Below are 21662 nucleotides of genomic sequence, written 5' to 3'. Positions count from 1 at the left end.
GCTTCACCCAATGTGGAAATCCAGCCAAACTTTTGGATGAAACTGAACGAAGAATTGCGGAGATAAAAAAAAAAAAGTTGACGGCAGAAAATCATCTCCACATGTATTGTAACCTTAATACTAATATTACAGTAAATACCATCATGGTGCCATAATTATTAGGCAACAAACTTGGATTCATCAAGTGAGCTAATTTAGCTAGATAGTAATTAAGTAACTTATTCTAGTATACTCCGTAGTCACTTGTTTATAGACTCTTAAATCACATTTTTCATCAAAAATGAAAATTCTCCTTTCATATGTGCTTTTTGATTTTTTACTCATTGTCCAATGTAGGCAAAAATCCTGGCATGAAACCGCAGCATTGGCCATTGGCCATCGTTTAGCTTGAATAAGCTCTGTAATTAACTTTAGGCCCTTAATTAGAAAATGAGATTAAGACTGGCCCAACCATGTGGTCAGGAGACCAGCCTCATGTCAGATCGTGTCTTGAGCTGAGAGTAGCAGATGTGGTATCTCCATGTGGTATGTGAGAATATTTAGTAGAAGTGAGTATAGAACAACTCAATACATTGTATAACTCCATGGTTGATCGCGGGTGATCTTCCGTGCTCGGCACTTATATCCTTGTGGAGTTGGAAATTAGATCCAATCCAGACTCTCGGACTCCGCGGTCATCTATCTCCCCCCCCCCAAGACTCTTTCCCGGCTTTTTCTCTCTTCTTCCCTAGCCCCGCCATGCCTTTCAGCTAGGCTTATAATTCTCCATAAAACTTGATTAGTCTATGCGGCTATGGCGGACGAGGAAGCTCAAGTATCCGACGGTGAAAGCCGTTCTGCCGAGCCGGGAAGAACCCAAAATTCCCGCAGGCATCCTAAAAAACGCACCAAAACAGGATGTTTAAGTATGTCTACTGGACAGGAATATGGGCCCGATCAGAAGACCCTTGTTGACCATCTGTTTTAGCATGTCGAAAACGTCGCATTAAATGTGGCGAGGAAAAGCCCACATGTGGTAATTGCGTTAAGTCCAAGCGTCATTGCGAGGGCTATGCCCAGAGGGTGATCTTCAAGAACCCGCTAGGGATATTGGGGCCATATGGCCCACCACAGGTTCAGCAGGCCCAGTCTCAACAGCCAAGCCTACGCGTTCCGCTATATAGTGATTTCAGCTCTCTGCCGCCTCAACAGGCGGCGGCGGCGGCACAGCATCCCATGTTGGCCCCACGACTAGATTACCCCACGCCTTTAGGGTATCAATACCCTGCTCCACTTGCTCCACCTGCTGCAGGAGCTGGAATGCCTCAGCCAGAGATGCAGCAGAGAGTTGATTCTTCCCACTTTCATTACCCAGCGCCTTCCGCACAATCGTGGCCTTCTTACCCAGTAGGGCAAGATGGGCAGGGGACGATCCCCTCTGCCCAACTTGGCTACGCACAGCATCAGCCTCAACTGATTAATCCTGCTCCACAGTATAGTGGACTGGATCCTCAGTTGCCACAACCCATTACCGATTGGGCAAGTATTCCTACCCGGAACTATACCGACAGTCAATACCCCAAGGTAGATTTACTCTCGAAGCGTGGAAGATATTTGTTGACACGATACAGCCATTTGATCCCTCGACGACAATCCATAATTCTATTCCATTGCCTAGACAGCCTCTACAACCTGCTGCCCCTGCACAATTCATTCCACCCTCTCAACCGCAGGTCGTATATCTTGAAGACGAGGCAGAAGACTACTATGACGTTGAATCCGACGAGGATTTGGAGGACCAAGCCCAGACGGAGAGCTTCAATCAGCTGAATCTCATCATGGCCTCTGCCAATTATGATGACCGTCGAATGCGTTCCTTTACCACTCACCTGAACGAACCAAACATCCTGTCCTCCTACCACCCGACGCTGGGATCATCTCCCCTGAATAATCCCAAGACTGCCCGCATCTTCGCGCACTTTATTCATTCCACCGCCCCTTCAATGTCTGTATTCGAGCGGCACCCGATTGACTCCTCGATCATGCTGGGCAGTATTGTCCCACCTGCTCAACAAGGTCTGTGGACATACACACTTGCCCTTAAGGCCTTGGAGCATCCAGCCCTTCTGCAAGCCATTCTCGCCGTTGGCAGCTTGCACATTGCGTACCTACAACAGGCCCCTACTACCGTCTCTCTGAAGCATTACCACTACGCCTTGAAGCGTCTAGGTCGTGCTGTCGGTCTTCCAGGGCGACGAAAACAGATTGGCACTATGGCAGCTACCACACTTTTGGCCTATTACGAGGTCATGTCAGCTGATCACAGTAAATGGAATAGTCATGTGGCTGGTTCTGCGCAGTTGATTCGCGAAATTGATTTTGCGGGTATAGCTCGGGATCTTCGCGCTCATCGTCGCAGGGTCAATGAACATCAAGCTCAAATGCGATGGTCCAATCCGTCGATGCAATACTACTCATCCTACGGCAGTGAGGTATCCGAAGATGATCCTTTTTCTGAAAAGGAAATGGCCATAGACCAAGCTCTCATTAGCGTTTTGATGGGTCAAGTGGTTAACTATGATCAGTTTGGCCATGTTGAAGGCTACTCGCAACCTCCAAGAAAACACTTTTCTCGGAAGGACATTGAGAATTTCCGGATCCAGAGTGACTTGTATTGGTGGTTCACGAAACAGGACGTGTTTCTTAGTTTGATCAGTGGTGAAAAGACATTGTGGGTGAATTTCTATCTACATTTATTTCTCATGCTAACATGGTTCAATAGTGTACCTCAGTATCTTCGAAGCCAATGTCCTCCTCGAGCACCAGTTGGTCGAATAGACGCGATCTATGGATCTGCCGATCACCTTTGGCTCCTACTTGGCCGGATATCTGACTTTGGAGAACGGGACCGCAGGCGAAAGCTGAAGAATTCCCGTGCAACAGGCATACCTTGGAGGCCAGGTCCAGAGCTCTTCCGTTTCATGGGTCGGTTTGCTGGCGGGACTGGACCGCCTGGGGGTCCAAGACCCTCTGGACCCCCGGGGCCTCGGGGGCCACCAGGGCCGCCGGGGCCACCTTCATCTTCATCTGTATCCTCTAATTCCAATATAGGAAGCAGCCCCGGTGCTCCTTCAGAGTCTTCCCAGGAAAGCCCACCCGCCCAGGGACCACCTCCAGGCCCACCAGAGGGACCTCCGATGTACGGCATGATACCACCGCAGGATCCAGTCCAAGTGCCACCGGCATTCACATATGACAGTCGTGGGCAGCCGAAATCACCAGAACGAGCAGAGAACGAAGATGCAACATACGCCGAGGCAGAACGTGAATGGGAAGAGATCCTGGTTGCTATGGATGTCTACGTTCAGGCCTTGGGCCGGGATTTCCAGCCACTGCCCGCAGATGTGACGTCCGTCATCGATTCTCCATTTGGGCCGGCTCTGCAGTACCGGACACACACTATCGCCGTGGTCTGGGGAATGTATTACGCTGGACGAATCTTGTTACACCGCCTCCACCCTTGTCTCCCCCCAGCCATGATGATCGCTGCTGGTGTAGCTGCTCCTACAACTAAAGAGTATGCTCAGATGATAGGCCGCATCACGGCCGGTATATATTATCCGCAACGCTATAACCTCCAAGCTGGTAGCCTGAGCCCGACTCTTGGTTCTTCGCTAACGGAGATGACCATGCCGATCTTCTTTGCTGGTGTGCAGTATGTTGACCATGCGCAACGGGTCTGGACCATCGCCAAGCTGAGAGATGTTTCACGACTTACTGGATGGAAAACCTCCGACGCTATTGCGGGAGGTTGCGAGAGCTCTTGGATCATTGCGGCTAAGCATGGACGGGGACCGCCATATGAGCGTTCTTTTATAAGTGAACGTGAGCGTCACCGTGATGATCCTGATGACCCTGTAAGTTTTATTAATGTAATTTATGTACCGCTTCTCGCTAATATTTCGCTTCTAGCCACAATATGTTGTCGATAGAGAGGCGGAAGAGCTGTCTAATGATGATCGACGATTTGTCACATTCCGGCCACCCGACCGAGCATTTTTAGCCATGGGACTTTTGAGTCTAGAAGGTGATTTGAAAAATCTAGAAATCTAAGGAAGGGACTGATACTCTATCATGCATGCGATCTTGCTCTCCTACGTGGTCTTTAATCCATATAGCCTGACTCTCGTAGTTCAAAGTGCCTCATCATAACCCTATCTATTTTTATAATAGAAATTCCATATCACTACATGCCGGCAGCCAGATGATTTAGGTCGTCATTTCAACCCGGGTGCACTCGGGCATGGGCGCAGTGCATGTACCTACATAAGGTATGATGACATACAGTAGCACGAGACCTAAAAGGGACTAAGTGTGGCGGAGGAGCAAAGCCCCACATAAAATCATAGCGAAACAAAGCCAATGTCATCATGAACTTGGCTTCTGCCTGGTGAATAAAAAGATAAACTCATCAATTTTTCAGCTGAGTTTGACCTTGAGCTGACCACCTCTTATCTTTCACTTGAACTTGACTTGACTTGACTTGACTTGGCTTGCCTCTTATCCCTCAAAGCCACAAGTGGTTTCCACCCCCACCATCAGCGGCCCGAGTCAGCCGCCCTCGTCATATCCACGGTACAGGCTCAGGTTCACCTTTATCTCAGGCACCTTCCACACAAACAAACAAACCCCGGTCAAATCTGCCTCGTCAGCCATGTCTCGTTACGAGGATTACCGCTCATCATCAGGTACCCTGGACTCTCGCGATCGATATGAAAGATACTCGCGAGGCCCACCAGTAATGGAGCGAGAACGATCTCGCTCCCGACCCCGCCGCGTGGAGGACGAGCGATTCGAATTCAGAATGCACGAAGAAGACCGCTACGGTCCTCCCGCGCGGGCCCCGGGCCGCTATTACGAAGACGAGCACCTGGTTCACTCATCCGGACCACTGGTAGCACCTGATCGTCGCCGTCGCCGAGACGAGAGCCCGTCGTTTGCTCCGCCACGTTTAATTAGGCGACAATCCTCCCTCGATACCTTTGATCGCATTCCCAAACGGAAAATGGAACCGGCTCCTAGGGCTCCGAGGGTGCCTCAGCCACCTCTGCATCGTCCTGAGCAGGGTCGCTATCGTGAGCGGGAGGTTTATGAGAATATTCGTATTGCTGAACCGGATTACTACGGTGACGAGGAGTTTCGAGAGTTCAAGGAGAGAGATAGCACGCATCGCAGACGCTCGGGAAGTATGGCTAGACGGCGACATGAGGAGAAGCCTTACCCACGGAAAGGCAAGACGCGCATCCCGCGCAAGTTTGTGCATATTCATGCGATTTTGGATTTGGGATATCCTTTCAAGGAAGAGGTATGGCTTCTTGTTCCTTTCCAATGGGTGGGACTTTAGTGCTGATAACGATTAGGAAGAGACCATTGTCATCCAGAAGGCTTTGTCGAAGGAGCAGATTGATGAAGTGATTACTCTCAGTCGCCAGTTTAGGCGGCCTGCGATTGAGGAGAGTGAGTAACCCATTTCACTTTGTTGAGGAGGACCTTATATTGACGGTTATAGCTGAATATCTGCATGTTTCACGACCACGCGAGCGAGTCACAACGGAACATCTACTGCTTGAGCCTTACCACCCACCCCGTGGCAGTCATGAAACATTCATTGTCGAACCACCCTCTCACAGAGATGTTGAGTACGAGTACGAGGAGGTGGTCGAACGCGTCGAGAGACCACGCAGGCATACCGTCTCCCGGCCACGGTCTCTGTCGGTTCATACACACGGTCGGGTATCGTCTCCTGTCCAATACATTGAGCCTCGCTCTAGCCATATCGAAGAACGCTTTGAGTCGAGGCCTCGTGAATCTGGTTCTCTAGTTCTGGTACGACCCCGTGAGAGCGACCATGATGTATCGGAATACATTCGTGATCTGGAAGAGGAGACCAGGAGATTGCGGTTAGAGCGACATGGTGGGATTGAGATCACGCGACAGCGTGAGGCGGATATCATTGACAGCAAGGGCAATGAGGAGGAGGTGACTGAGATTCGCCGCCAGGAACGCAGAGGTATGTAAAATTCTACTTCTCCTCGCTTTTCCTTCTGGTATGCTAACCTTGATGTAGAACCCAGCTCGAGGGTAATGCGGGCTATGATGGCCACCTTGACTTAATTGAACCTCCAATAGGAGACCTGGATTTGACGATTTTTACGGACTGACGATATCTTTTGGGCTTTTGCTTTTTATTTCTCATGACCCTCTATATCTGTATTTTTTCTTTATCAATTTCATTTGGAGGAAATTATTTATGTACTATTCCCGAAGTCGTACTCACTAAGTTATATCTACCCAAGTATATACATGCCTTATCTGATTGCTTGTACATAGTATGTATTCCGTACATTATATACCAAAATGTGCTCAATTTTAACAGGTTATGATGGTACCATTTAACCCAACTTGACCCCCATATATAGGACTCCTAAATCATCCCTAGTCAATTAGATCTTATCACGATCAGAGCAGCACATTGAATACTTCGGAATCACGGGCTGAGATTAGAAACTGTGGCTGGTGCGTGGGGCGGTGCAGCGCCGCGGGATAAACCATCCACCTAGCTTGTCCATATTCCATTCATCTCCCCCCATTTCACTTCCTTTCCCAATATTTTCTCTCTCATTTTTCGCAATCATGGATCGAATGCAGGCATTCGGTAAGAACTTCAGGTGAGTGTCTAGTTCTGCTTCCCCCTCAGGGGATCGCCCTCGATAAAACCCACACTCCCTCGGTTCTTGACCCAATACTGACGTCGTTTCCTTTTTGCTTTTTGGATGATTAGCGCGAGCTTCACGCCTTTTGCGCAACGCACCCAGCAGATGATCAAGGAGCAGCTTGGTCAAGCTGAGGATAAGACCCAACTCCCAGATGAGTATATCGAGCTTGAGAAGCGCGTTGATGCGCTCAAGCTGGTTCACCAGAAGCTGTTGCAGGTGACGTGAGTGCACATCTGTCAAAAAGGAATCGCATATAGGATATATCCACTGACCGGTGCGGGGTCCCTCGTCCCCTCCACACAATAGCTCCCAATACTCCAACGAGGCCTACGATTACCCTCCCAATATCCGCGAGTCCTTCAATGACTTGGGTCGCACTATCAACGAGAAGGTCAACCTTCTGTCGCAGGCCAGCACCCCCGCCGAGGCTCAGGCTGCTTTGACCGCACCCCCGACCGCTAAGCCTCAACCCAAGACCTTCAACCACGCGATCGCACGTGCCTCGCTCGCTGGCTCCCAGACCCTTGCACAGAGCATCGACGGCGAGGACCCGCTTGCCAATGCCTTGGAGAAGTATGCACTGGCTGAGGAGAAGGTTGGTGAGGCTCGTTTGGCCCAGGACTCCCAGATTCAGTCGCGCTTCCTGGCTGGCTGGAACACCACCCTGAACACCAACCTGATGTTCGCCGCTAAAGCGCGCAAGAACGTCGAAAATGCCCGTCTGACACTTGACTCAATCAAAGCCAGCAAGAAGGCTGCTGCTCGCGGCGATCTCGATAACCTGAGCGAGGATGCCCGACAGGAGATTGAGCAGGCGGAAGATGAGTTCGTGGGCCAGACTGAGGAGGCCGTGAGCGTGATGAAGAATGTAGGTTTTCCTTTCTTATCCGGCAGTCGTACCAAATTATGTGGCCAATATTGACTCTCCCTTACTCCAGGTCCTTGATACCCCCGAGCCCCTGCGCAACTTGGCCGATCTGATCGCCGCTCAATTGGAGTTCCACAAGAAGGCCTACGAGATCCTCAGCGAGCTTGCTCCAACTGTGGATGCACTGCAAGTGGAGCAGGAGGTGAGAAATTCCCATTGTTATTGGCCTGATTCAATTTCTAACAATTCTGTAGGCTAGCTACCGCAAGGCACGTGAAGGCGCATGAGCGTATTTTCGATTTTAATCCAATACTTTCCTATACTACAGAGTAGTCCCGGCGCGTCCTTGTATTTATCTCCCTTCTGCTTCAGTAGTCATGAGTATGACCATTTTGTCCACCTTTATCACTCAATAGATCGGAAAATTAGAACCGTGTAGTATTTTCCTACGAATAAGTAGCCTAATCCACGTAGATATCGTTGTTTTGCTGGTGACCGCCCTGGTGGCCTGAGGCAGCCCCGCTAGCTCCAGGAGCTCCGAACAACCAACATCTCGTCTCCCATTCAACCCCCGCAACTACTGTATTTTGTGGAGCATTACACCAGTGTTTTACGGAATATCACACGGAATATTAGCCATATCTCAATCTTGAATCACCCTTCCTATCCACTAACTCCGCTACGGACTCCGTTCTCCGAACCCATCCACCGACCACCTCGACCCGACATCCCACGTTCTATCTCTTACGACATTCCGCGCAATCGACAATTATACCCCGGCGCATAACTTCTAATAACATCATTACAAACGTGTTATTGTGCTATTGCGAACTCCTGTCAACCACCCCCAATCTCCGACTTCAACACGGACACCAGACCTCCGAGTCCTTTCTTCTTTTGAAACCTTTGAAATAAATACCCATCAAAATGGCGAACGGGTATGTCTGTCGTATTTTCATTTGGGGCATATTGTGATGTAAATTGGATTCACGCTCGACCGGTGGTCTTTATTCCATCCACCGTGTCAACCGTCAATCTACATCGCATCTGTCCAGTTCAGTTGTCACAAGAAAGACAGAACTAATGCTTATACATTATAGTTGGAGTCTAGTCATTGGCCTGATCGTTGTCGTTGCCGCCTGCCTGGCTGCCTGGTTCTTCAGCCCCAAGGGCGAAAACCTGACGTGAGTTTTATTTCTACTATCCTATCAACCAGGATGGGAATGCAACGAGCATGAAAACTAATATGCTTGTTTACAGTGTTTATCGCAGTGTCCTCGTCATCTCTTTCATTTCTTGCTACTTGATGTGGGGTATGTTATACACTTCTCCCGAGCCTGATCGGATCCTTTATGCATGGATTGATTCTAACTTGATAACTTATACAGCTATCATCTTCCTTGCACAGTGGCATCCCCTTATTGCACCGAAGAGATCCGATATCCGTCCTGGACGGGTACCCAATTAAGTTGTTTAGTTCTTCTCTTGTCGGTTCTGGCATGTTAGTTTTACGCTGTTTCGGGTCCGGGTTTCTTTTTTTTGTGACATATTACATTGGATTGAGCGTGAGATCATGTATTGGATCTTGTCTCTTATTCCCTGCTTTGGGCTTGCCATAGAGAATTGGGCATGACATAAATTACCTGTTTGGTGTTTTTGATGGTCTCGTGGCTGATGTGAAAGTCAACAATATCAAAAGTCGATTTCATGGGCCATTATACTTCTTACACTCGGCGATGGTATTAAATTAAATATGTATGAACTGGAAGTATGTATAAAAAAAAGAAGTGAAGAGAAGATTGAACTCTTCAGTTCAACATTAACAAAGTACATTACCCAACCCCTACAGCCCCAAGAATAACCTTCTGCACCGCCCATCTAGCAATCTGCCCAGTAACAGCGACTGCAACAGCCCTCAAATACCCACACCCAAGCAGAATATAGAGCGCCTCAATGTTACTCAGCAGAACAAGATGCGTATCAACAACACCAAGTGAGAGCAGGGAAGCAAGGATATCAAACAAGCCCGTAAGATAGCTAGTCGGTAAATACGGTCTTAGAAAAGACTCCGCGGCCGCGAGCCACGCTTCTACCAACGAAGAAGACGCAGAGTACTCCTCGTCCCGATTAGAAGAGAGAGCAGCCTTGGCGTTAAGCATGGTCGTCGTCTGGGTAGCATCTTTTCTCAGTGTGCCGTAGGGCGCTGGACGTGCGCTAGCGATTTCACTGTTGTTGCTTGTTTTGTTCTGGTTTCCGCTGCCATCTGCGCCCCAGATTACCAATAGGATGGGGAATAGCTTTGCGCAGCTGCTTACTAGCAGTGCTGTGCTGATTGCTGTGGGGCTTGCGGCTGTTGGTGGGGGGGAGGGGCTGGATATTTTGGATCGGGGCTGTGGAGGCGCGGCGGAGCGGTGCTGGCCTTGCTGGTGGGAGGGGGATGGAGCTTGTGGATGCGGAGGTGGGTATGCCCTGTTGTTTTAGGGATGGGTCTTGTGGGGAGAGAGTGTCGCTTGAAGGGGCGAGGTTTGGTGTGAGTTTCGGTTGGGTGGCTGGGTTTGCTTGTATTTGTGTGTTTAGTGCTTGTGATGAGGGCGAGGGTTTCACTGTAGGTGTTGGAGGGCCAGAGGGGAAGGGTGTTGTGATTGTAGTGTCGGCTGCGCCTATATTGCTGTTGGAGGTGACACCACTGTTGCTGGCTTCTGATGCGCCATATCGACGGGTATTGGGGACGAGTATCGAGGCGACTAGCCGGACCGTGAGGTGGTGTGCTAGAGTCGCTAGAGCATTTAGGGTGAGGAAGAAGAGGTATTGGATGATGATTGGGGTGCGGGAGATAAATGTTGTCGCCAAGGAGGGATCTTTCTCGAGACGTGCCCAGGTTAAGTAGACGTCGAAGAGGAGGAGAAGGACACTTAGTCGGATGATTGATCGCTGTAAAAGTGATTCATTAGCATTGCGTTCTCTTGTGCGGCCAGGGCTCTTCTCACATCAAAGCGGTCATCATCGCGACCGAGTCGGTTGAAGAGAAGATGTCGATAAACCTTTCACAAATGTCAGTCGCAAGCTTCAAAAGGTTATATAGAAGTCATACCTGCGGCTTGATAAGCACTAGGTCAATAAATATCACGACGAAGTCGTACTCGACATATTTGTCGGCGAAGCGTTGACAGCGCGGGCACTGAGTCAATCGCACGCCTTTTCCCTGGGAACGATCATCGGCGCGACTGTAAGCACTGTACAGGTGCGAGACCGGGTATGAGCACTCTATGCAGATAGGCATCGTGACATGACGCCGTGAAGGAGGAAAGATGATTGCGGGCGGTCAAGTTGATGTTTGATGTCGGGGATTCAGGAGCCAATTGCGGGCCGATCTATACCTGACTGATCAACATTGGAAATTGAGAACATTATAGAACTTTTTCCTAATTTATGATGGCTACCAAGTTACACACATAACTAGAACTTTTATGAGCATCAATCAATCACACTTTTGGTATCGGCCCAGCTAGGCTGGATAGCTCGACACACGGCCTCATAGTCCTGGAACCGCTGCGAATCCTCTGGTAGCCCAGCAGTCGTCCAGAACATCGTCCAGTTACTATCAGCCAGCTTCCAAGTACCAGCGGATCGCTCAAAATACCATTTGTTGACCGGGTTATCCTTGCGACTGCGCCAGCAGACTCCATTGGGGAAACAGGTGCGCACCATCGCATTGAAAACTACGTCAGCTACACCGCCTGCGCCCTGGCTGCGTTTCAGGACAGCAAATTTGTCCAGGTATGGCACCATGCGTGCGACGCTTTCCGGGCTGCCGTCGTCGACGACACCGGGCGGTGTTTCCCAGGTCAGGATGGCGCCGCCTTCATACTCGCCAGCGATAATGAGGCCAGCGATGCGATCGTTGACTCGATCGAGATAGTTCTGGACATCCAATTTTCGGTCGAAAGAATCTTCAATAAGATGTACTAACCGAGGAAGATCGATTGATGGGTCGTTCAGTTGCAGTCGTGGCGGCTGATGCTGAGCCGTCCAAACCTGCACATGCGGGTTTGGAAGGAGAGTGAGTGGCATTCCACGCTTGACGAAGGTTGTGTGGGATGTCAGAGGGTTAAGCACATTGGGCCGTCCGTTGACAGGGCCTCGGCGGCCTGGAGGGAGCGATGAGGAGAGAAGAGGTTTATCGGTGAGAAGGTTATGAATGAGAGGATTACGCTGGCGTCTGGTTCCCACGGCCGACAGCTTCGTGGTATTTTCCGTTGGGCGCGAAGAGTTGGCGACTTCTTCTGGGGAGGTGATGATGGCTGAAGCGGCCGCTGGTAGTAGGGCAAGGGTCTTCTGACATAAATAAAGGTTCTGCAGGTGGCCATCAAATATCGGCTCCACCGTTATGGCACCTGGTTGTTGCTCTGGTATCTTCGGTAGAGGCGAGATCACCTCCTCGGTAGCGAATTTAGAGAAAGGGTTGCTGTCCAAAATTGCATACGCCGCATCTAGATCGGCGTTGGCTGTGCCAGCCCCTCCACAAAGGGAGCCTTCTGTCTCAAGCAGCTCCTTCTCAATATCGTTAAACTCTTGCTCCATGTTGATGAAGACATGAGACTCCTGAGGGCCCCTAAAAGCAGGTATTCCTCCGAGGGGATGCAAGAGAATCACTCGGTCCAACGAAACCTCCTTCTGCAAAGCCCCGATTCGTTCTGCAGTCACTGCAGGATCTTCATCCGGATCCGGGTTGGTAGATAGCCCGGCTAATTCCTTAGTCAATGCAATTACAGCATCATCTGCAGACACTGGAACAGCCTTTGGGTTTTCCTCGAGATACGCAACTGGTGCGACAATTAAGACATGCCCGTCCCGAAGGGGTGCTAGAAGCCGCTTCCGAGACGACACTGTGGGTCGATTTGGCCCTTCATCAGAAACTTCAAGTAGCGAGTCCAAGCGATATGATTTCGAGTCCGGTTGTCCATCAACCGCCGCGGAGAGCCGATTCGCCTGCTCGATGGCGGTTTGTCGCACGATAGTGCTATCCACATTTCCAGGGTCAACTACAACACAGCATGCCATTCCCAGACGAACAAGTTGCGATAGAGTCCTAGCCACACCATTGATGACTGAATCATCCAGCAATTGTGGTGTAGTTATCTTGATCAGAGCTAGGTGTAGTCTCTCAAACGGATCCTGTCCCTGTGGAGCTGGTGTTGCAGTTTGCCGAAACACAGGACTGTCATGCACTGCTCTAGAGCCATAGAAGGAGCCGAGGTTGACCCCGGAAGGCAAAGATGGCTCTTGTTCCTTGGGAGCTTCGGGCTTGGGAGTAGCCTTGGGGGGACTATTTTTAAACCGGGACAGATACTGTTTTGCTTCTCGCTTTGTTGAGGCTGAGTTCAGAAGACTTAGGAAGAAATCCTTCGAGTCAATAATTCAATGATTAGCACGGGACCTTTGTCGGAAGTGGATGCGATCATACCCTGTCAAGCAGCTTCTCTTTTGCACGACGCCCGAGACCCTCATGGTCTGGGTTGGTATTTGAGAACTCGGCAATCTGGTGACCACGCGAACAAAATGTTTTCGGGGATATAAATGCTGCATCATTGCAGCGAGCAATTGGATGCTGGTAAACGGTCAGCTCTTGTGGCGCGGTGATGTTCCGAGTTTCGGGAGCTCGATATGTACCTTTGCGAGCGAGGTCCGAGGCCAGTTCAGTGCCCGAGAGCTCATTTTGAGGCCGCTAGCCACTGGCCGTGACAGATAGTAGCAACCTCAGAAAAGAAATATCTGAGAAAAGCAAATGTTAATGTTGACCGGAAAATGGAGCATGACGCATCCTCGGCTGTGATTCACCGCCTGGATTTAGGGTCAAGATATTTTACCCGGTTGGACAGGACTTGAAGATCAAACAATTTGACAGTTTTATGCCTCCTATGATACACATGTAGTACACATGTAGAATCGTTGTCCCGGATTTCAAGGTTGCTTTCACACCTACTTTGTAGATCAAGGGTGTTTCTTTCCGACCCTTGTCGGAGTTTGACCGGAGCTATGGAACCACAATATACCACTTTGACCAGCATACAAACCCATGTACGTTTAAATGTTGTTAACATTCTTTTGGTTTGCTACCTTTAATGAGTCTCATATCCTGGAGTTTATAGAGCTTCTAAAAATCGAATATTCTCAACAAACACCACAAATGTTGCTTGAACAGCTTAAAAGTAGAGGCAATTCTCAACTGGTATCAACTGGTACACCAACAAAAAATTGACTATGTCTGCTATGTACTATATATATTTGATCTTTATGTTCAAGTTATATCAAATATTGTAATATATCAATGTACTCAGCTCTAATCCAATTTCTCCATATCCCCCATACTCCGTGGACCTATGAGAATCCATTCCCCACCATAATGACGCGCACTGATCAAATGAACAATAGCTAACATAAATCCCTAGATATTCGAATTCCTCTGCTGAACATACAAAGGAATTGAATTTTTTTTATAAATTGAGCATATATACAAATTTTATACATGTTCCTGAAATACATTGACCTTAAAAGTCACCAGTACCGATGGGGAACTTGCTGACAAGGGTGAAACTGGAAGGAAGATCACGTACTCCTGGAGTTTCTTGTACATTGTTTCCCCCCGCCACTTTCTCCTTCCCTCCCAATTCTTATGCTCTGAATTATCGCACACATTTGAACTTCCTGAGTTTGAAAGCTTCATCAAGTATGTTCAACGTTGCGCAGGTTCTGCTCGTCTTGCTCCCTTACTTCCCATCCCATCCCATCCCATCCCATCCCGCCCGCTGCCCCTCCTTGCGCACACTGCAAGTTGTCGCAAATTCTTATCTGCGGGCGCGGATGACCATCTAAGCCACCGATTCATTCCCCTTCAATCTCCCCATAATTCACTAGTTCTGCCTTCTTACGGGTTATTATTTCTTGCAGAGAAAACTAATCCACTCCGGTCTAGATTTACATCTCCTCGTTCCCCATCGGCGCCACCGAGCTGGGTCCCCCTACAACGGGAAAAAAGAAAGAAAAAACTCTCCAATCGTCCAAGTGCCCGCTCCTACCCACTCCCGAGCACGCCTATCCTAGCTGTCATCAAATTCCTTATATCGCTCTACTCCAAATTCTTCCCGATCTCCCCGATACATCATGTCTGATCCCAGCGAGCAACCTTCGGAGTCCATGCCCGGCCAGGACAACGGTCTGAGGCCATTGTCGAATGCAGACGACTTGTCGCTCGGCAACCCTAGCAACAGTGAGCTGTCTCACATCATGGGCCGCGCGGGTATCGCGCTGGCCAATGGGTTCCCGCTAGACGATGACGAAGACGACGAAGAAGTTGAAGGGGACTATGTCGCAGTTGACCAGGAGGAGGACTCCAATGAATTCCCATACTGGTTCCGCCGGCCCCCAACACACCACCGCACCAAACTTGACGAATTGCACCCGTTCGTTCAGCTTCTTTCCACATCTAACGTGGACGATTGTCTGGCCGTGGAGAAGGCTTTCCCGGAGCAGGAGCGCTGCTCGCGTGACAAGGTAGGGCAGATCCCTTGCGAGTTTATTACAAAGGCAATGGACCGTAGCGTGTAACCCCTCGTGGCATAGCTTATGGCTTGCTGCTCAAGGTTACTCGAGGTCCTCAATTCGGCACCCTGCATAGATGTGGCTGGGACCCTTGACTAACTGGGTCCACTTGTATAGTTTGTCTACCGTCTCTCCAAGTGCCCCGAGCTGAGTCTGGGCCTCTTCACCTTGCCCCTCTACGGCGACGATCCTAAGCCTCGGGCTACCCTTATCGGACATATCATTGCCACCCGTACCTCGGAGCCCAACGTGACAGACAGATCGATGCGCCTACCCAAAGACTGGCAAGGTGAGCGCCGGTCAGTCGAAGACGGCCAGGCAGTTGGTCATGAAGAGTGCGGTGGCACCATTGCCATTCACTCGCTCGCTGTGCTGCCTGAGCACCAGGGCAAGCAGGTCGGTAGCACCTTGATGAAGTCGTACATCCACCGGATCCGGGAGGCCCAGATTGCTGATCGGATTGCGATCATCGCTCATGACCATTTGGTTCCCTTCTACGAGTCCTTTGGGTTCGAGAACCGCGGCCCCAGCCAGTGCCAATTCGGTGGCGGTGGATGGGTGGACCTGGTAAGTTAATCACTCCAACCGTTTTCCCTGTACGGATTTTAAACTAACTTTTTTTTTGCTCAACAGGTCTTGGAGCTTGGCAACGAATCTAGCTAAGGCTCTGTCTTTGTTTTGCATTTATTCGTGGACCAGTCCAATTTTCTGGTCCTAGCTGTTCCATTTCGTCACTTCCTACCCACTTGTCTTCGGTTTCTTTCTCTCACGCTTCCCGTTACGCACTCTCATGTCCGGTCATCGGTTTGGTCCTCAGGGTTGAAAGAAAATGGAGTTAACTGATTGTTTTAATATTTTTTTTTTACTGGGGTTGGATTGTCATGGCTAGTCTTTTAAGGATATGGGGAAAACCAAAGGCTTGGGCATTCTACCCCCAAACGGTCACAAGGACTTGTGTACCATAGTTGAAATGCGATGTACATGAGTATGTCTATTTTTGAAATAGACCATTAAACCCTTCACCCCTTCCAAAAAATAAGAATAAAGTAAATCTCGAAAAGTCTCGGTTATCGTATCCAATCCTGGTCCCCGCATTTACGTACCGCCCGGCAGAAAAATATCCGGACCAAAATTTTCATGGAGAAACAGACTCAAACACTCATTCCCACCCTAGAGTCATTACAACCCCCATTTGACTCCTGTGGCCCATCATGAAGACAACGTGGAAGGATGTAAGTATCGCATTTGAAATTCACTATTTCTACTTCCTCTTTGAAAATTTCCATGCGCTGACCCGTTTTGACCGCTAGATTGCGCCTGTTCCTACCCACCAGGAATTCCTGGATATTGTCCTGAGCCGTACTCAGCGACAATTGCCCACTCAGATTCGTGCCGGTTTCAAGATCAGCCGTATCAGAGGTATTTACTCCTTTCAAATTCCAATTACAACTCCGTCAAGTCACTTCTTACCGGTGGCGAGCGCAACAAAAAAATTGTTATCGGGTTATCGATAAAGCAGCATGGCTGATTAATTTTTTTTTTCCGGACAGGTTTCTACACCCGTAAGGTCAAGTTCACCCAGGAGACCTTCGGTGATAAGTTCCAGGCTATCCTCGATGGATTCCCTCGCCTGCAGGACATTCATCCTTTCCGTAAGTTTCTTATCTGTCTCATGTCATCCGGGTGGGGTCTAACATCCATCAGACAAGGATTTGATGAACACCCTCTATGACGCCGACCACTTCCGCATTGCCCTCGGTCAGGTTTCGACTGCCAAGCACCTGATCGAAACCGTTTCCCGCGATTACGTCCGTCTCATCAAGTATGCGCAGTCTTTGTTCCAGTGCAAGCAGCTGAAGCGCGCTGCGCTCGGTCGCATGGCCACCATTTGTCGTCGCCTGAAAGACCCTCTTGTCTACCTCGAGCAGGTTCGTCAGCACTTGGGTCGTTTGCCCTCGATTGATCCCAACACCCGCACTCTCCTGATCTGCGGTTACCCCAACGTTGGAAAGTCCAGTTTCCTGAAGAACATCACCCGTGCCGATGTCGATGTTCAGCCCTATGCTTTCACCACCAAGTCTCTGTTTGTCGGTCACTTCGACTACAAGTACCTGCGCTTCCAGGCCATCGATACCCCCGGTATTCTCGACCACCCGCTTGAGGAGATGAACACTATTGAAATGCAGTCTATCACCGCAGTTGCTCACTTGCGCTCTGCCATTTTGTACTTCATGGATTTGTCGGAGCAGTGCGGTTACTCTGTTACGGACCAGATCAAGCTTTACCACAGCATCAAGCCCTTGTTCGCCAACAAGATTGTGTACATCGTCATTAACAAGATTGATGTTCGCCGTCCTGAGGACCTCGATCCCGAGCAGGCGGCCGAATTGCAGGAGATCCTTAAGTCTGGAGATGTTGAGATGCTCCAGGCCTCTTGCACTACCACCGAGGGTGTTACTGCTGTCAAGAACGCTGCTTGCGACAAGCTGCTTGCCGAGCGTGTCTCGCAGAAGCTGAAGTCCGGCTCCAACAGTGCTACCCCCGGTGGCCGTCTTGGTGACGTCCTGGCCCGTATCCACGTTGCTCAACCCATGGGGGGTGTGCGCGAGACCTTCATCCCCGACGCTGTCAAGGATCTCAAGAAATACGACAAGAACGATCCCAACCGCCCCAGACTCGAGCGCGACCTGGAGGAGGAGAATGGTGGTGCTGGTGTCTACAGCTTCGATATGCAGCGCGATTACACATTGGCCAACAAGGACTGGAACCACGACAAGATTCCCGAGGTGTGGAACGGCAAGAACATTTACGATTTCGTGGACCCGGATATCGAGAAGAAGCTGGCTGCTTTGGAGGAGGAAGAGGAGAAGCTCGAGGCCGATGGATACTACGAGTCTGACGAGAGTGTTGAGGATGCTGAGGATGCCGACAACCGTATGAAGGCAAACCTGATCCGCGAGAAGCGTGTGCTTCTGCGCAACGAGGCCAAGATGCGCAAGTCGCTCAAGAACCGCGCCCAAATTCCCCGCAGTGCCAAGGCGAAGAAGCTTTCTCAACTCGAGCGTGGTCTCGACTCCGCTGGTTACGATGTGGATGCTGCTGGTGAACGTGCCCGTTCCCAGAGCATGGTTCGTGGACGTCCTCTTGCTCGCGACGATGCCGGTGGTGACGACGCCATGGACCTTGATGACCCCAAGGCGGCCATTGCTCGTGCTAAGAGCCGTGCTCGCAGCCAGGCGGCTACTGATCGTCGTAACGACGGTGTTGTTGACGAGATGGCTCGCACCAATGCCGAACGCCTGTTCAAGCTGGGACAGAAGAAGATGAACCGTATGGCTCGCCAGGGTGAGGCCGATCGTCACACCACCGCCTCTCTTCCCAAGCACTTGGTATGTTTCTCTATTTTTCTCTTTGCGTACAGAATGATTCTAACTATGATTACAGTTCACCGGAAAGCGCAGTTTCTCCAACCAGCGCCGTTAAGGCTCCACAGCCTGTACAGGCTTCCGAAACGAGACCCATTCATAATCATCGTCGATTGGTTTCTTTACCGGGTGCACCATGGTGTCGGGCGTTTACATTTTTTTTATCCCATATGTCTTTTTTGCCTATTCTCTTTTCCTTTTTGTTAGATGACAAGATTCGTCTCGTTTATTGGACGAGATTTCCATCTTCCACTTGCGGATGAACAGCTTTACGATTTGTGGGGGTTGTTCTCCCAGTCATTAGGACCAAAAGTTCTTGATGCGATGTTGCATATACCAAATACAGATGAGGCCTTTTATTTTGGTTACGAATAACACTGGAAATTAGTAGATGTAGTGGTTGCAGACATGCTTTCAGTGCATGTGCTTACACTGGACCAAGGTCTACGGAGGTGAGTAGCGGCCATGGACAGAGCTTTTGAAATCACATAAATGGCAGAAAATCGTAAGTACTACTAAGCTAATCTACCCTCTATACTGGGTACACCGTAGGTTTTTTTTTTTCTTTTTCTCCCCCTTTCTCCTTCCACGTCACTTTTTTTCTCTTTCTTTTCTATTCCGCTATGTATGAATTTGGAGAGCTCTTTGACCATTTGACTAATTCGGTACGAGAAAAGGAGGAATACTGGATAGGATACTAAGTAGGGGACTGAGTAGGAAACTGAGTAGGAGATTTAGTAGGGGATATAATATAATACCTAAGTACTAGGCGCTACGCTAAAAGGTTCTGTCCTCATGGCCGCTACTCGCCCCCGTAAAGGCCCAGACCAAGGGACGATATCTATAACAAAGTTCCATTTCGTTATAATGAGCTTGATTACAGTATATCACGAGGCTCAACTACACAAGGTGAACATAGATATATACTGGGAAAATATATTTATGGTGTAATGAAGGCATAAATCAAACAGGTGGAGGGCTCCTGAAGAAACGTCATTTCACAACGTAATGTTTATATACGGAAGTGCCTATTTTCTAAAAAAACTTCACCCTTTCAAACACCCAGAGAAACCGAGAATCAAAATGTGCAGATCATGCCCGGGGAATTCGAATCGATTTGCTGCGAAAAGCTTTCCAGTTGTCGACACTTTGTGAGGCGCTGCAAATAGTATACTTGATATCTACGTTAATATTTAGCTATGTGTCAAGTAAAAAAACCTTGATGATCAAATTTGGGAGCTACATATATAACTCCGATGATGAAGTCTATTGAATAAGTGCGTTTCTGAAGCCATATTAGCCCAAAATTTGGCCTAATTCCGATTCATCATCATTGGCTACTCGTGCAAATCGCATGGAAGAAAGCAGATTCTGAGCCGCATTTGAATGAAGGTAGAGACCTCCACGGAAAGCTCTTGTGGCATCTTGACCAAAATTTTGTCGCAATATACTGGGTCCGCCCGGATGATGATCGACAAAGTCAGACACATTATGAGCGACGCCGTCAATGGAAATGAGGGGCTGGCCACTTCTGACATACTCCTCAAATTTTGAAATGCTTATAACCGGCAATTCATCCAGTGGTTTGCCCCAATCAATGCCTGTTCGTTTCTTTTCTAACTGACTTTCGATCTGCTGGAAATGACCCTTCTTGATTTCGTTGGTGGGAAACCTTTTTAGATCGAAGGCTAGGTTCAATTGGGAACACAACCATATAAACCATTTTGTCGGATCGTAAGCAAGTAAATGATATCCACAACGGTAGTCGACCGGAAACTCATGATGGAAGTTATGATATCCTTCTCCCAAAGTGATGACAGCAACTAAGAAGTTGTCGCAAGGGGAATTCTTTCCAGAAAATGGCTTCTCTCCAAACCAATGGGCAAAGGAATTTATGCAAAATGTTCTTTGTTGGACGATGAATACCCTCATGCAGCTGCCGTATATAATGCCTCCGAGAAAGTCCTGAAAGAATATTCCACAAAATAGAATAGGGAAGACGAATGCCGACAAGAAAAGAATAACAGCATAGTTTCGACGCTGCCACAAGACAATAGGATCGCTTTCGAGATCCTGAATGTCGACATGGACATTTCGTTCCACTCTTCGTTTGATGATGACCCATCCATAATGTGCATAAAGGAAACCCTTATGGATAGCGTAAGGGTCCTTATCAGTATCGACATATCGATGGTGCGCTCTGTGGTCCTTGCACCAGGTTCTGATGGTCCCCTCTCCTGCACTTGCCCCAAGAACTGCCAAGGCAATTTTCAGCCCTATAGTTGCGGAATATGATCGGTGCGACCAGTAACGATGGTATCCTATACACTTATGCATTAGTATTTGGCCATAGAGGAGGGGCTTTTGGTGGGAAGGAGTTATTTAGACTCACCTGCAGTAATGCCAATCCCAGAGATAGATGAATAAATTAAAGTAAAAATGGCGGTCCGTAGTTGTAGTGGAACCCATCCGATACCCACTACAAGTGCCATCAGAGGCATTACACCAGTGAAGATAAGACGGTTCCAGTATATTCTTTTATAGAGTGACATGTTCTTTGGTTTCTTGTCGAATTCCGGTGCAGGGCCCATGAAAGCTTTATTCATTCTGGGTTATAATAGAGATCGGGGGAAGATCGAGAAGAGTTAGGACATAGTATATAATGTATAATCGGGCAAGAACTATCTTTCAGTGCTAAGCATAGTTTTCGGCCCAAGAACCTTAATATTTGTTGAGTATTAACATCTCTATTAGGACTATTGACCTTTTCATGTAGATCTATGTGATGTTAGTACTGTATTATTGGTTATAGACATCTCTGGCTGAGCAATAAAGTTTGATCCTTGCATAGACCTGTTAAGGCATGGCCCTGTTCAGATATATGCTGAACGAATTTCTGGAGGGAAATAAAGACGAGATAGCTGGAATGGTCAAACGCTGGGTTTACAGTACTACATTCCAACATCATGAGTGGTACTAGATTGGATTCTATAGGCGGATAGTTGGGAATTCGAC

At 48.9% G+C, this 21662-nt stretch overlaps 9 protein-coding genes across 9 annotated transcripts; 6 read left to right on the top strand and 3 right to left on the bottom strand.

The window, feature by feature from the left end:
• Positions 1-793: 793 nt before the first annotated feature.
• On the top strand, positions 794-4092 carry N7520_005831 (uncharacterized protein; the record flags this gene model as incomplete). Its single annotated transcript, XM_057139765.1, has 5 exons — positions 794-905; positions 968-1563; positions 1611-2710; positions 2762-3896; positions 3952-4092. The coding sequence occupies 5 exons, from the start codon at positions 794-796 to the stop codon at positions 4090-4092; spliced, it is 3084 nt and encodes a 1027-aa protein (XP_056993771.1).
• A 601-nt stretch (positions 4093-4693) lies between these two features.
• N7520_005830 (uncharacterized protein) lies at positions 4694-6153 on the top strand (the record flags this gene model as incomplete). The annotated part of the gene is made up of 4 exons (XM_057139764.1): positions 4694-5344; positions 5400-5496; positions 5549-6049; positions 6107-6153. The coding sequence occupies 4 exons, from the start codon at positions 4694-4696 to the stop codon at positions 6151-6153; spliced, it is 1296 nt and encodes a 431-aa protein (XP_056993770.1).
• A 519-nt stretch (positions 6154-6672) lies between these two features.
• On the top strand, positions 6673-7910 carry N7520_005829 (BAR domain-containing protein; the record flags this gene model as incomplete). Its single annotated transcript, XM_057139763.1, has 5 exons — positions 6673-6707; positions 6821-6976; positions 7062-7623; positions 7694-7825; positions 7878-7910. The coding sequence occupies 5 exons, from the start codon at positions 6673-6675 to the stop codon at positions 7908-7910; spliced, it is 918 nt and encodes a 305-aa protein (XP_056993769.1).
• Positions 7911-8550: 640 nt separating this feature from the next.
• On the top strand, positions 8551-9091 carry N7520_005828 (uncharacterized protein; the record flags this gene model as incomplete). Its single annotated transcript, XM_057139762.1, has 4 exons — positions 8551-8561; positions 8724-8807; positions 8884-8936; positions 9012-9091. 4 exons carry the CDS (start codon positions 8551-8553, stop codon positions 9089-9091), a joined length of 228 nt encoding a protein of 75 aa, XP_056993768.1.
• A 755-nt stretch (positions 9092-9846) lies between these two features.
• Positions 9847-10903, bottom strand: N7520_005827 (sterol homeostasis protein ARV1; the record flags this gene model as incomplete). The annotated part of the gene is made up of 2 exons (XM_057139761.1): positions 9847-10602; positions 10715-10903. 2 exons carry the CDS (start codon positions 10901-10903, stop codon positions 9847-9849), a joined length of 945 nt encoding a protein of 314 aa, XP_056993767.1.
• A 194-nt stretch (positions 10904-11097) lies between these two features.
• arg2 (acetyl-CoA:L-glutamate N-acetyltransferase) lies at positions 11098-13338 on the bottom strand (the record flags this gene model as incomplete). Its single annotated transcript, XM_057139760.1, has 3 exons — positions 11098-13026; positions 13088-13246; positions 13294-13338. The coding sequence occupies 3 exons, from the start codon at positions 13336-13338 to the stop codon at positions 11098-11100; spliced, it is 2133 nt and encodes a 710-aa protein (XP_056993766.1).
• A 1446-nt stretch (positions 13339-14784) lies between these two features.
• N7520_005825 (polyamine acetyltransferase) lies at positions 14785-15885 on the top strand (the record flags this gene model as incomplete). Its single annotated transcript, XM_057139759.1, has 3 exons — positions 14785-15174; positions 15340-15789; positions 15856-15885. The coding sequence occupies 3 exons, from the start codon at positions 14785-14787 to the stop codon at positions 15883-15885; spliced, it is 870 nt and encodes a 289-aa protein (XP_056993765.1).
• A 548-nt stretch (positions 15886-16433) lies between these two features.
• On the top strand, positions 16434-18705 carry N7520_005824 (putative GTPase NOG1; the record flags this gene model as incomplete). The annotated part of the gene is made up of 5 exons (XM_057139758.1): positions 16434-16454; positions 16533-16641; positions 16773-16874; positions 16927-18611; positions 18667-18705. 5 exons carry the CDS (start codon positions 16434-16436, stop codon positions 18703-18705), a joined length of 1956 nt encoding a protein of 651 aa, XP_056993764.1.
• A 1238-nt stretch (positions 18706-19943) lies between these two features.
• Positions 19944-21253, bottom strand: N7520_005823 (acyl-CoA desaturase; the record flags this gene model as incomplete). Its single annotated transcript, XM_057139757.1, has 2 exons — positions 19944-20968; positions 21040-21253. The coding sequence occupies 2 exons, from the start codon at positions 21251-21253 to the stop codon at positions 19944-19946; spliced, it is 1239 nt and encodes a 412-aa protein (XP_056993763.1).
• Between the last annotated feature and the right edge of the window lie 409 nt (positions 21254-21662).

Source organism: Penicillium odoratum (genome assembly GCF_028828045.1).
Source record: "Penicillium odoratum strain IBT 22623 chromosome Unknown utg000005l_segment0_segment0, whole genome shotgun sequence".
NCBI lineage: Eukaryota > Fungi > Ascomycota > Eurotiomycetes > Eurotiales > Aspergillaceae > Penicillium > Penicillium odoratum.
The sequence above is the reverse complement of the archived record's forward strand: the minus strand, read 5'-3'. Positions and strand labels throughout refer to the sequence as shown.